The 13,522-nt window shown below is 33.5% G+C and overlaps 1 protein-coding gene across 1 annotated transcript; it reads left to right on the plus strand.

The window, feature by feature from the left end:
- The first annotated feature begins 4,193 nt into the window (after positions 1–4,193).
- LOC132617554 (S-type anion channel SLAH1-like) lies at positions 4,194–7,017 on the plus strand. Its single transcript, XM_060332576.1, has 2 exons — positions 4,194–5,053; positions 6,556–7,017. The coding sequence occupies exons 1-2, from the start codon at positions 4,217–4,219 to the stop codon at positions 6,832–6,834; spliced, it is 1,116 nt and encodes a 371-aa protein (XP_060188559.1). The 5' UTR covers positions 4,194–4,216; the 3' UTR covers positions 6,835–7,017.
- The last annotated feature ends 6,505 nt before the right edge of the window (positions 7,018–13,522 follow it).

Below are 13,522 nucleotides of genomic sequence, written 5' to 3' on the forward strand. Positions count from 1 at the left end.
TGTTCTTCCTTATTTTCAGATTCATTGTACCAACAATCACGTTGATAATGTCTATATTTTCCACAATTATAACACTGAACATTTGATTTATCACGTCTTTGAAAATTTTGACTACTCTGTTGTTCCCTCCTGAAATTATTACCATTTCTCTGTTGATAGGAAAAACTACCTCTACCACAGCCTCGATAATCACTTCTACCACCTCGTCCTCTACCTCTAAAATAGTGACCTCTTTGATTTGTTTCAGCATGATTTGATGTTTCTTCTTTTTCTTTAGGTTGATTCACCTTTGCTTGCAATGCCTCATCAACTGTTTCAGTTGTTTGTTGATTCAGGGACATCTCATACGTCACCAGTTCACCTTCTAAATCATCAAGTGTCAAAGTGCTAAGATCATTGGTTGCCTGAAGAACCGCCTTCTTAGTGTGAAATTTTATACTCAAGGACCGCAATATATTTTCAACAACTTTAACTTGGTATAATGCTTCTCTATTAGTCGTCATATCGTTGACAATATCAATAACTCTTGTAAAGAATTCTTTGACAGACTCTGTACGTTTCATTTGGGCCAACTCATACTGTCTTCTAAGCTCTTGAAATTTGACTTTCCTTACGTCTGCGGAACCTCGATGTGAATTCACCAAAATTTTCCAAGCCTCCTTTGCGGACTTTGCATGTGAAAATTTATTGTATACATGAAATTTGACCTTGCTGCCATGTTAAAATGTGTCTTATAATCCAATTGTCTATTTTTCTCCAATTCTTTAGCTGCTTCACCGATCAATGTTGTGCCTTCTGGGGTTTCCACAAACCCTGTATCAATAATGGATCATAGTCCAACAACATTGAAAAAATTCTTCATCTGTTGATACCAACTCTCAAAATAATTTTTGCCATGAAACATAAAAACGGGACAATTTGGTAAATATGGAATATCCATATTCATTTATATGTGTCGGATCTCACACAGACTCTGATACCAATTTGAAGGAAGTCAAAAATACTCAAAGGAATAATATAAGCACAAGCGGAAGACTCAACAATGGCTATATAGAAGAAATTTATCAAACTAAAGAGAGAAGGTAGGAGACTTTAGTTGATAACTCAAAAATCCTTGAATCTCACTACAATGAAAATATGTGACATAACATCCCTATTCATAATACTAGAAACCAAAATAGACTAGGACTAGAAAAATCTATTCCAATATGGATTTGATAAATAAATCCTAACTAGACATGAACTAAATAACCTAAATCCTAAACAACTTAGGTTTCCTACTCTTGGTTTATTTCCTACACTTTTTACCTTACTGTAAAAGCTTATCATTTAACTGACTAAAATGGAAATAGTTTCATATAAATGAAATGGAAAGAGTATTTATTTTCATGCAATTTTCACATATTATATATGTACACATATACTATTTTAAACGAATTAAAAAAAAATTATCGTCGTATGGTGGCGTGACCTTTATATCAATAAATCAAGAATTACAAAGCGAAGGGGAACATAAGCTCAACCCTCTGTTTCAGTTTACAGCTAATGACTGCTCACAAAAAATAAAGCAACAGATCTCGGAATGTAGCATCAAAGGATCCCAAGAATGGTTAAAATATACGTAGAAGATGACAATGACCAGGTTCTACGCCAAATCTAGTGTGATAGGCAATCTCAACTGGACCATTTTTATACAAAAGAATTCTTCCTCTGTTTATGCCGAAGGGACTCCATTTGTATGAGATCAAGTCTGTAAGGTCCATTGGCTCTCGATGGAAGATGCGCATGTGCAAATATATTCAAATCCTCATTTGTAATACTCCATTTTGCTAAGGCATCTGCGACTTGGTTGGCTTCCCTATAGCAATGTCGAACCTCGCAAGCAATAGTACTTGATATATTTTAAATGTGAGTAATGATGCTCTTCATTTGCCAAGGGATATAGTAGTTGCCTTTGATCATCTCAACCACAATCTTTGAATCACATTCCAAGATTACATTGCTATGCCCATTTCGATAACACCATTCCAGGCCATTTAGAGCTGCCTTGGCTTCAACCATATTACTAGTATCCATACCCACCCTTCGAGCAAAGGCCATGATAATTATTCCTCTGTGATCTCTACAAATTCCTCCAATTCCAGCTCTACCATTTGCATCCTTACTTCCATCAGTGTTAATCTTCACCCAATTTTCAGGGGTCTTCAACCATTTAACCACAATACATTCAATCTTGGGAATAAGGCTCATAACCTCTTGATACATATTTTCCCACCTAGAACTCCATTCAGTATTACTCTTTGCTTTGGAGACAACCCATTTTAGATGAGAAAGAATCTTATATTGAATCCGTTTTGTATAGCATATGTTACCTCCATATATGATTGAGCATCTCACTTTCCAAATCTCCCAATAAATTATTACAAGAGTAATTTGTAGAATAGTCTGATGAAGTGAATTTTTTGGTTTGATATTCCACCACTTTTGAAGCACACACCTGATAGGTATATCCTCCCAAGAAATTCCAACAGGATTTCCAAAGAAATTCCACATTTGTTCAGCAATTTTCCCACCAATGAAAGTGTGGTGCATAGCATTTGTTTGATCAATAGGACAACAAAAACACATGGCATCACTGTCAATCCCAAATCTAGAAGCAATAGTATCATTAAAAGGCAAATTTCTTTTCAGAAATCTCCACATTAAGAAAGACATTTTAAAAGGTACATGCTTATGCCAGATCTTCTTTAAGAAATAAGAAACCTCATTTTCTGTCTAATATGTCTCCAGGCAGAAGCAGTAGAAAAAGTACCATTACTGTTAGGCATCCAAATAGGAGTATCAATTAGATCTTGATTACCTATGTCAATGGAATGGATGCGTTCAGCAAGATATTCAGGAAACTGTAAGTTATTTACATCCCAATCTCCATTAGTAATAACATCAGTAACAGTTTGGTCATAGTTAAAATCATTTCTGTGAATAATCTGAGCTACAGCACCCATTTCACACCAGTTATCCCACCAAAAATTACTATTGCCCTTATTGATCTTTCAAATTAAAAGTTCTTCCACTTGATCTCTTATCTTGACAAACTGTTTCCAAGCAAGGGAATGGGTGGGCTGAATAGTAGAAGCAACTGGATGAGTAGAACAGTACTTAGCTAAAATAAAAGTACCCCACAGAAATTTACAAGTTCTAACCTTTTACTAAAGAGTGCTCTCACCACTATAAAGATGTAGCTAATGGGTGAAGACACGAGGAGGAAAAAACGGAATGCAAATATCACATGTGCTTGATAGTGCGTTTTGATCCTTTTGATAGAATAGTACTTTCAATTAATTCTTTTTATTCTTCCCTCTTCCTTCAAATCAATCAAAACCTTAACTATTCGAAATTCTTAGCTATTCAAAAGCTCATCACTCCGTGTTTTTGTTTCTTTTTGTTTAAAATTTTTGCATTTTGAGTACTCCCAATATTACTAGGATGACGTTCCTCCCTATCCTAATTACCAAAAGCGGATCAAGGAATATCATCATCCACTACACACATAAATGAAAAAAAAAAAAGAAAAAAACAACAACAACAAACAGGTGATTCTATCTCTTAGTTTTAAGTGTTATTTCTTTTAGAGCAACACCTTCTATCAAGTGAGAGGTGTTCCACTAAACTAGTCCAGACATTGTTAATATGGTGTGATACTCTAAGAATGCCACACCATTTAGAATATCTTTGCTAGAAAAATTAACATAATAGCCGCCCACAAAAATAATAGTCAGTAAATGTATATTAATGTACATAAAATACACATTTTTGATACATAATAATGTATTTCTTTAATATTTAGCTAGCGAATGTAATTATTTTTATTAATTGGCCAAATATCTAACTTGCCCGACATTTTATCTATAGCTTACTTCATTCTTTTTATCCATTATCAATATGAGGTTTTTATTCGCACACTCTAGAAGAGATTTTGACCAGATAAAATTTGGTCCCCTCGAGACAAGATTCAGCTGTAACAGACTGGAGAACAACTCATAGAAGCACAATACAATCCACGCACAAGTTGGTTAGCCTAAGTCGGCCGACTTTTCTCCTACCTATGCTTCAACGAAAGTACGTACGTAATTATTACTTCTTTTTCATCCACCAATTGTTTTTCCTATTAATACCCCGTTCTCACTTATGAAACTTGACTCATTACTAATTTCCAATGGAAATGCATAGCAAAGATGCTTTGTACCCAACACAGAAAAATGCTACTACTATTATATCACATAAGAAGAACCAGTTTTTATCAATATTAAGTAGATTTCATGCAGGTTATTTTAGAATAAGCCTTTCTTTTTGTGGCCAAGCATTATTATGGAAAACATTAAGTGAGCCATCGGATGATATTCATAAATTTAGAAATATTTTTCGGTTGCTTCCCTCTACAGCCTTCATTCTTCTATGGTCTTTAGCTTTATTCTCATTAGTATCACTCTCTTTACTATATCTACTTCGTCTCCACTTTCACTTTGACATGGTTAAAAGTGAATTCTTACACCATGTTGGAGTAAATTACCTTTTCACCCCGTGGATTTCGTGGCTTGTTTTGCTTCAAGCCACCCCATTTTTCAAACCCAAAGAGGTTTATTTTCTTCTACTTTGGTTGATCTTTATTATACCTATACTGGCACTGGACATCAAGTTATATGGACAATGGATCACAAAGGGGAAGCGCTTTTTATCAGGAGTAGCGAATCCTACGAGCCAATTATCGGTTATTGGGAATTTGGTAGGAGCAAGGGCAGCTGCTCAAATGGGATGGAATGAGTGTGCACTTTTTTTGTTTGCAATTGGAATGTCACACTATTTAGTGCTTTTTGTGACACTTTATCAGAGGTTGCCAGGAAGTAGTTCAATTCCGGCAATGCTAAGGCCAGTATTCTTCTTGTTCTTAGCTACTCCGAGCATGGCAAGCTTGGCATGGGATTCTATTTATGGAGAGTTCGATATTTCATCCAAGATGCTTTTCTTCCTCTCCCTCTTCCTTTTCCTTTCACTGGTGAGCATTTTTGTTTCTTGCAATATGTTTCATTTTACACGCAGTCCTAATGTTCGACGAGCTTATGAAAAGAAAAGCTAAGAATTTTGACACAAATCAAAAGTGGTCTAAATTTGTTGTCTTAAATATGTGATGACATTGTATGATTATAAGAACATATAATTAAGGGTGTGTTTGACATAGATGTTTTCGAATTTTTGAATCTTTGGTTGGTTAAAGTATTTGAAAAATATTTTCATTAGGAAAATAAGTTCATTAAGAATAAGAAAAATAACTTTCTCAATGGAAGTAGAGAAAACAAATTTTATATAATATTACACAATGATTGTCTCGTTTCCACCCTCCAACACATCCTATATCTACCCCCACCCCACCATCCGCTATAGTGTGTGCCTAGATTATAGAATACAAATATTTTTGAGACAATATTTTTTGCTTCGTGCTTACCAAACACCAAAAAAGAAGAAGTAAAAACCCACTTACTTTCTCAGAAAAAAAAGTCATTTTTTAACGGACTAGAAGGAATGTCATTAACGAAACACGACGCATATTCCTGCTTTTATTTGTTTGGTCTTTGCCGTTCTTTGGAAAAAAAGAAAATTGAACATAAGAAAAAAGAGACTGAAGGTGACCCCTAAATTGACCTATTAGAAGTATTCGAGTTGGCTTTTGCACGATTTTGAAGCAGTCTTCATATTATTCTTCTTTGTAAGAAATGATGTAGGTAGTTAGCTACCAACCATATTTTAGGTCATGCTGTCACCATCATAAACACGTGTGTGCTCTTTTGTAAACCTAAGGCCTCACCACTAAGATTTATTTAGTTGTCTTATATAGAAGTAATTTTTTCTATCGAAAAGGCTCAAATATATCATCCAACTATCAGAAATAGTTTGGCTTATTTATGTCATCGAACTATAGAAAATGGTTCATTTATGCCATCGAACTATAGAAAATGACTCATTTATGCCATCGAACTATAGGAAATGACTCATTTATGCCACTCATCAATAGTTTGACTCATTTATGCTATCGCCCGTTATCAAAATGACTCATCCATGTCATTTTTCATTAACGCCGGTTTTATAATACCACATATGACACGTGGCCTCCAATTAGAAGTCTATGTCGTTTAATTAAATCGGCCCAATTTTAAATGCCAAATTAATAAAAAAATCCAACCCATACACCTAATCCACCCACAACCATAATCTAGTTGGAGGCCACGTGTCATATATAGTATTGTAAAACCAGCTTTAATGAAATATGACATGGATAAGTCATTTTGGTAACATGCGATGACATAAATGAGTCAAACTATTGATGAATGGCATAAATGAGTCATTTTCTATAGTTCGATGACATAAATGAGTCATTTCCTATAGTTCGATGGCATAAATGAGCCAAACTATTGACGAGTGGTATAAATGAGTCATTTCTGATAGTTGGAAAATTATGAATGTATGGCTAAAGCTGTTTCCTAACTTGTTGAAAACGTACAGATATCAAGACCAGCGTTATTTAAGAGATCAATGAGGAAATTCAATGTATCATGCTGGGCATATTCATTCCCTTTAACAGTGATGGCAATTGCATCAACCAAATATGCTCAAGAAATGAAGAACACTGCTTCCCATATATTAATGCTGCTTCTTTCTGGATTATCAGTGATAGTATCACTTGTGTTAATGATTTTCACTGCGTTTAATTCCAATGCACTTCTACCAGGCGATGATCCAATGCTCTGCAGGCCTAACAATCAACGGTCATCAATTGTATAATTATTTGACGAAAAGAAAAATCAAATGTATTACTGTAATTATTTTTTCATTCGGTAGTTTTGGTTCGAATTTTTAGAGCCAACTCGTATGTAACATTTGTAAAGGAATACTAATTAGGCATTCGTTAATAACGTGTATTTCTGACCAAAGATGGAAATATCTATGTTATGAAAAAATAGTGATTTTGGCCTCTGGGTTAGTTCTTTATTCCGATATTAATTCTTGTGTGAACTAACGAAAATTAAATATCAACTGAACCATTTAAAAGAAACATAATAAGTAATATTAAAGGGTGGAAAAGCTTAAAAATAAGAATATCGAGAGATTTTCTCAATTTCAATTTCATAAGCTTAAGCCCTAGTAACTCCACTACATCAGCAAAATCGAAATTTATGTCACTAATAAGCCTGTGTTTTGCTCAAAACCCCCCAATTTGTTCTTTACAAATGACTACAAATTCATCTACAGTCGTCACTACTCCAGCCAATAGGTAGCTAAAATGCTTTTAAAACAAAATATTTAAAAAGTTGAGAATTCATCATTTTGTAAAAGCAAAATTTAAGGCTACGAGTACTAATTAAAGCGTTATGTTAAAATAGTGGTTTTCCAGACACTTATCACTCCTTGATTTAACTCACCCAAGTTTAGCTCATATAATTGCGTAGTTAAAAGCATTAAAATGCATATATAGTCTAGTAGTAGTATCATAGAAACAAACCAGAACAAATATACAAAACGAATTATGATTAGTTCGGGAAAACACGAATTATGATTAGTTCGGGAAAACTAATATCTCGTCACTACAATCAAAATTCAAAAGGAACAATCACTAATGGTATTGAATTCGGCAACAAAGAAAAAGAAAAGTGTAACTAGAATTTTGGTAGAAAGTTGCAAAAGGACGAAGGAGTTCAAAAGTTGATTAAGACATCGATAAAATGCTTTTTAGTTCTAGGACAACTTAATAGTTGATTAGAAATTTCCTTTACCACACAACTGCACAAAATAATTAATCTTATTAAATCTAGATGATAAAATATATAAAAAAAAAAAAAAGACGTTAAAGAGGAAAGCATTTAATCTAGTTGCCTTTAACTGGTATTTTGTGTACTTTAAGGGTCTGCTTGGAAAACCACCTGGGAATTGGAATTGGTGTAATTACTTGGGTAGTAATTACACGGCCTAGAAATTACGACGACCTGTTTATTTGTCATAATTTAATTACAGTATAATTACAACCGTACTGTTTGGTTGTACAAGTGTAATTACACAGTTAGATTAAATTTAAAAATAAATGTTAATTGTCAAAAATTAAAAGTTTAATATTTGACAGATGTGCTTTTATAAATGATATTAAAATTAGGTATTTAAGATACACCTTGTTTCTTGAAAATATATTAAATAATAATTACATATTTGTGACTAATATTGTAAAAAATAATTGATATATTTTTTTCAAATTAATAATATTTTAATTTAATTAATTATAAAAATTAAAAGCATCATTTTGTAAGAACATCACGGACGGCATGTTTAACAAAATGATTAATGTTTATAAATATAATACTATATCATTATTCAAATGTTAGATAAAAAAAAATCTTTCAATTCTAACAGAAAAATGAACGACATGCAATTTGAAATAACAAGTCAATACTACTAAAGCAAATGAATCGAAAACGAAAATACAACAGAATTTTAAAATCCATAAAATAGGTTAACATAATATTCTTATGTCAAATTCCAACATAACATAAAATAAGTTCCAATATAACTTAAGTAAATATAATTCAAAAGAAAAGAAAAACATAAGTCTATAATCTCATTCAACAATGAAATTCTACTTTAATTATCTCTCACTGTATACCAAGTTTATTAATGACTCATTTTTTCTAATATTAGGAGGTGTAATTTCCAAAATTAGAATAAAAAATGTCGTTATGCTAAAAGAAAAAAAAATAAAGAAATTAAAAAAGAGCAATTATATGGAATCACAAGAAGCAAAGGCTGGGAAATGAGAAGAAAAGAAATAAAAGATAAATAAATGTATAAGAAAAATATATTTTAAAAATAAAAACAATTTTAAAAGTAAAAATAAAAGAAATAAAAAAAATTAAGAAAAAAAGAAATTAAAATAAAAACAAAAAGGAAAGAAATTACACCATGTAATTACCTGCAATTCTCACCTCCATCCTGAGAATTGTAGAGTGTTATTACAACCTCTCAATTACACCCAATTACATGCTGACCAAGTAATTACTTTGTCAGATAAATAGACCAAGTAATTACTTTGTCAGGTAAACAGACCAAAACTATGTAATTACATTCAATTACACTCAAATCCAATTACATGGTGGCTTTCCAAGCATGCTCTAAATAACACTGACTACTTGTACTCAATCCCTTACCCTTTCTACTTGAGCGCTTCATGTAATATTCTCTTTTTAATTTTACTTTTTAATATGGACATTGGCTTTCCATTTGATTATTGATCACAACGGGACCTGATGAATTTTAGGTTATAACATCACTAAGGTAAATACATTTTTGTATATTTTCCCTCTCTAAACCCTATTTGTATTATTGCGGTAACATTTCAGTAATAGAGATTGAGTGTAACGCTCCACCATCATAGACCCATCGACGGCAGCCCATAGGTGCATCAGGTAAATTTAAGTGATCTACAGTTAGTACGTAATACCAGAGACAAGTCCAGGTTATAAAGTTAATGTGTCAATTTTTAAGAATTTTAGCATTGTACCATGTTTTTTTTTTAAACTATGGGTTAAAATTATGCCTGTCAAGTGGGCCGGGCCATATAAATGTGGGTCACATGGGGCCGACCGGACCATATTTAGTGGGCCGGGTTGGGGGAGGGAAAGGGTGTCCGGCCTAGCCCCCTACCCGAGTAGGGATACATAGTGAGCTAAGTGGGCCAGGCCGGGTTTTAGTTAGTTTTAAAAAAAAAAATCTAATACTAAAATTTATTAAGTTTGATACTTTAAAATCTAGTTGTTGTCAACTTTATTTGAGTCCAGAGCCAAAATGGCTTATTTTTACCGCCATTAGACAAAAATAGTATGTTTTTTTTTTTAGACCAAAATGGGTATTTCGTTGGATAACCAACGAAATACCCACACAACGTACTGTTCCGGTGCCGATGAATTTCTTGCATTTCGCTACATGTGTAGCGAAATGCAAGATTTGTTTTTTTTAAATTTTCCTTTGCATTTCGTGAATCAATTCACGAAATAGGCATTTTTAATATTATTTTTTTTTTGCAATTCGTGTAATTAAAACTGTTTTTTTTTTTTTAGCATTTCGTGATGCAATTCACAAAATGGTTTTTTTTTTATTTCGTCAATTAAATGAACGAAGTTGATACGAAATGCAAAAAATTGCAAAAAAAAAGAGCCTATTTCGTGATTTGATTCACGAAATGCAAGATTTGTTTTTTCCTTTGCATTTCGTGAATCAATTCACGAAATAGGCATTTTTTTTAATTTTTTTTTGCAATTCGTGAAATTAAAACTGTTTTTTTTTTAAATTAAAATTAAAACTTTATTTTGAATATAAATCTAATTCAATTAGATAAAAATATAGGAGAAAGAGTAGTTGTAAATTGGATAAATCGGATATCCGAGTGCAAAGTTATGACTGTTTAAAGTTTCACCAATTTACAACTACTCTTTCACCAATTTACAACTACTCTTTCTCCTATATTTTTATCTAATTGAATTAGATTTATATTCAAAATAAAGTTTTAATTTTAAAAAAATAGTTTTAATTTCACGAATTGCAAAAAAAATAATAATTAAAAATGCCTATTTCGTGAATTGATTCACGAAATGCAAAGGAAAAAAAAAATTCTTGCATTTCGTGAATCAAATCACGAAATAGGTTTTTTTTTTTTTTTTTTTTGCAATTTTTTGCATTTCGTATCAACTTCGTTCATTTAATTGACGAAATAAAAAAAATCCATTTCGTGAATTGCATCACGAAATGCTAAAAAAAAAACAGTTTTAATTACACGAATTGCAAAAAAAAAAAAAAAAAAAAAAAAATGCCTATTTCGTGAATTGATTCACGAAATGCAAAGGAAAATTAAAAAAAAAAAAAAACTTGCATTTCGCTACACATGTAGCGAAATGCAAGAAATTCATCGGCACGGAACAGTACGTTGTGTGGGTATTTCGTTGGTTATCCAACGAAATATCCATTTTGGTCTAAAAAAAAAACTATTTTTGTCTAATGGCTGTAAAAATAAGCCATTTTGGCTCTGGACTCAACTTTATTTTAACCATCAAATTCCTTAAATTATACTTTGACCCTATTTTCAATCTATAAATACCATTCATTCTTCTCCATATTATCTCACAATTCTCTATTCTCCTTTTTTTCTAAATTTCCTACTCATCTAAATCTCTCTCTCTCTCTCTCTCTCTCTCTCTCTCTCTCTCTCTCTCTCTCTCAACTTCCAAGTTCAAATTTCAAAATTTAAATTTAATGGATAATGATAATCCTCCACTCAAATGATTATCCCACAATTACAGCTACAACTATTTTATCCATAAATATATCAAAAGAACATCTCTCTTCCTACTTTTCTCCTACGTTGTTCTACATTTTCGTACGTCATCACAATCTATCTTCCAATTTCTCTTTGAGTTGATCCTTTTATTTTATTTTAACGATTCTGTAAACTCAACTATCAGTAGGGATGACTGATGACACAGCATTTCGACATAACTATCTTCCTTTTAATTATGATTATTTTTATAATAATATCCATGATGCTCAATAGTGTTATTATATATATGTAAAAATGCTTATTTATGATTTTTTAAAAAAATAATTCCAAGTGGGTCGGGCCGGGCCCCAGGTGGGCTAGAACCCGGGCTATTGGTGGGCTGGGCTACCGGGCTAAATGGCATGTCCGGCCCAGCCCCCTAATTTTTTCCACTAGCCCAGCCCACCAACCTTTTACCGGGTTGGGGGCCGGGTCGGTTATGGGCCGGGTTAGGTGGGCCGGTCCCGGCCCAATTGACAGGCTTAGTTAAAATATAATATTTCTAGATATTTTACTAAGTTTTTACATATATATCTATACTCCGTCTCAAAAGTAGTGATTTCAAATGAATCCGTAGCCAAAAAACTACATCCGTTCCTGAGTAACATATCTACCGTCCTAATTCAGTCCAAAAACACCTACACTACTGCAATTACAAATCCAATGCGGCCAAACCCATCAAAAGAACGCCAAGGAAGATCTCCAGTCCTAGCAAGAACCACAACACACAATGGTATGCCAGTTGTAAATAACACGTCCCTCTCTTTGAAAGAAGGGGCAATTTCGTTTTTGTCGGTGCTTGAAACAATTTTGTCTTTCCTTACTGTCTTATCCCTATAATTAATAATTTTGTATGATTAACTACTGAACTCAATTGCTTGGGTGTTTTAAAATTATGAGGTCACTTAGAAAAATCACAAATTATTGTCCAGAATAGTAAAATGAGTTACTTGAAAAATAAAACAGGTAAACATACTCATACGTTGAGCTGGACAAATTCACCTTGTAGTAAGTTTACAAACACATTTTCCGAATAATCTCTAAGGTCATTAGGGGCGGCAAAACTAGCCCAAATCCACTTGATCCTCCCAAGCTTTAATGGGTTTGGACTAGAGTGATTTTGAAGATGGGATGATTTGGGCTAGCTCAAGTTGACCCATCACAAATCATCAGCCCAAAGTGACCCATCAAATGAGCGCAAACTGACCCATCAATTGTCACTCATTCATAAGTATAAAAGCTACAAAACATGATTAACTTCATTTTTAATTGGATCTGTTTAACTAGATCAGGGCATTAGTCTATGATCTTTGCTATTTCACCCGTGTCTTCATCCAGTTTCTGGAATTTCTTTCTATTTATGATAATAAATTTTGGAAAAGCCTCTCTCTCTCTCTCTCTCTCTCTCTCTCTCTCTCTAGGAAACTAACGGTCTTCTTCTTCCCATCCCCAACTCCCTCATCTACCCCCACCCCTACCCCCCAACTCCGGCCACCCCCAAACTACGGCCAACAACCTCCCGGTGGCCTCCCCAGGTAAGTTTTCTCTTTCTCTCTCCTAGGGTTTGTGACAGCCCTATACCCACCCCACTCCTCTTCTTCTCCTATCTTCCTTTTCTTCTTTTCTCTTCTCTCCTCTCCTTCTCTCTGGTCCGACAGATTCAAGTTTCCCGCCGTGAACAGTGTTTCCGGCGTGAACAGTGATTCCGACGTGAACAGTGAACAATGACTCCGACGTCAGCAGGTTCTGTCAACTGGAGTTGGTACCTCCGGTTTTTTAATTTTATTTTTTAATTCTCTGTATTTTACCCTTGCTGCTAATGTTCATTCTTGAATTACTTATTTCGTTCTTGTCGTAGTAGTTACACTTTCATCTAGATTAGTACTAACTTGTGTTTTAGTATTGATTACTGCCTGGTCGAGTAGTTTATATTTGCTTTACTGAATTTGGTAGATGATTGTGGACTAGGGTCATGTTCTCGGATAGGGGTGAGGGTTAGAGGGGGTAGGTGGGTTAAGGGAGTCTCTAGTCTACGAGTAGGGTCTTGGAATATTGGGACTCTAACGGGGAAGTCCATCGAACTAGTTAAGATTCTTAAGAAGAAGAGGATCAATATAG

Source organism: Lycium barbarum, chromosome 11, assembly GCF_019175385.1.
Source record: "Lycium barbarum isolate Lr01 chromosome 11, ASM1917538v2, whole genome shotgun sequence".
Classification (NCBI taxonomy): Eukaryota; Viridiplantae; Streptophyta; class Magnoliopsida; order Solanales; family Solanaceae; genus Lycium; species Lycium barbarum.

What these genes read in the sequence shown, in the direction of transcription:
- LOC132617554 (XM_060332576.1), top strand. Translation starts at nt 4,217, where the DNA reads ATGGAAATGCATAGCAAAGATGCTTTGTACCCAACACAGAAAAATGCT. An exon ending in TCTTCCTTTTCCTTTCACTG is followed by an intron (nt 5,054 to 6,555) that starts GTGAGCATTTTT and finishes GAAAACGTACAG; the next exon opens with ATATCAAGACCAGCGTTATT.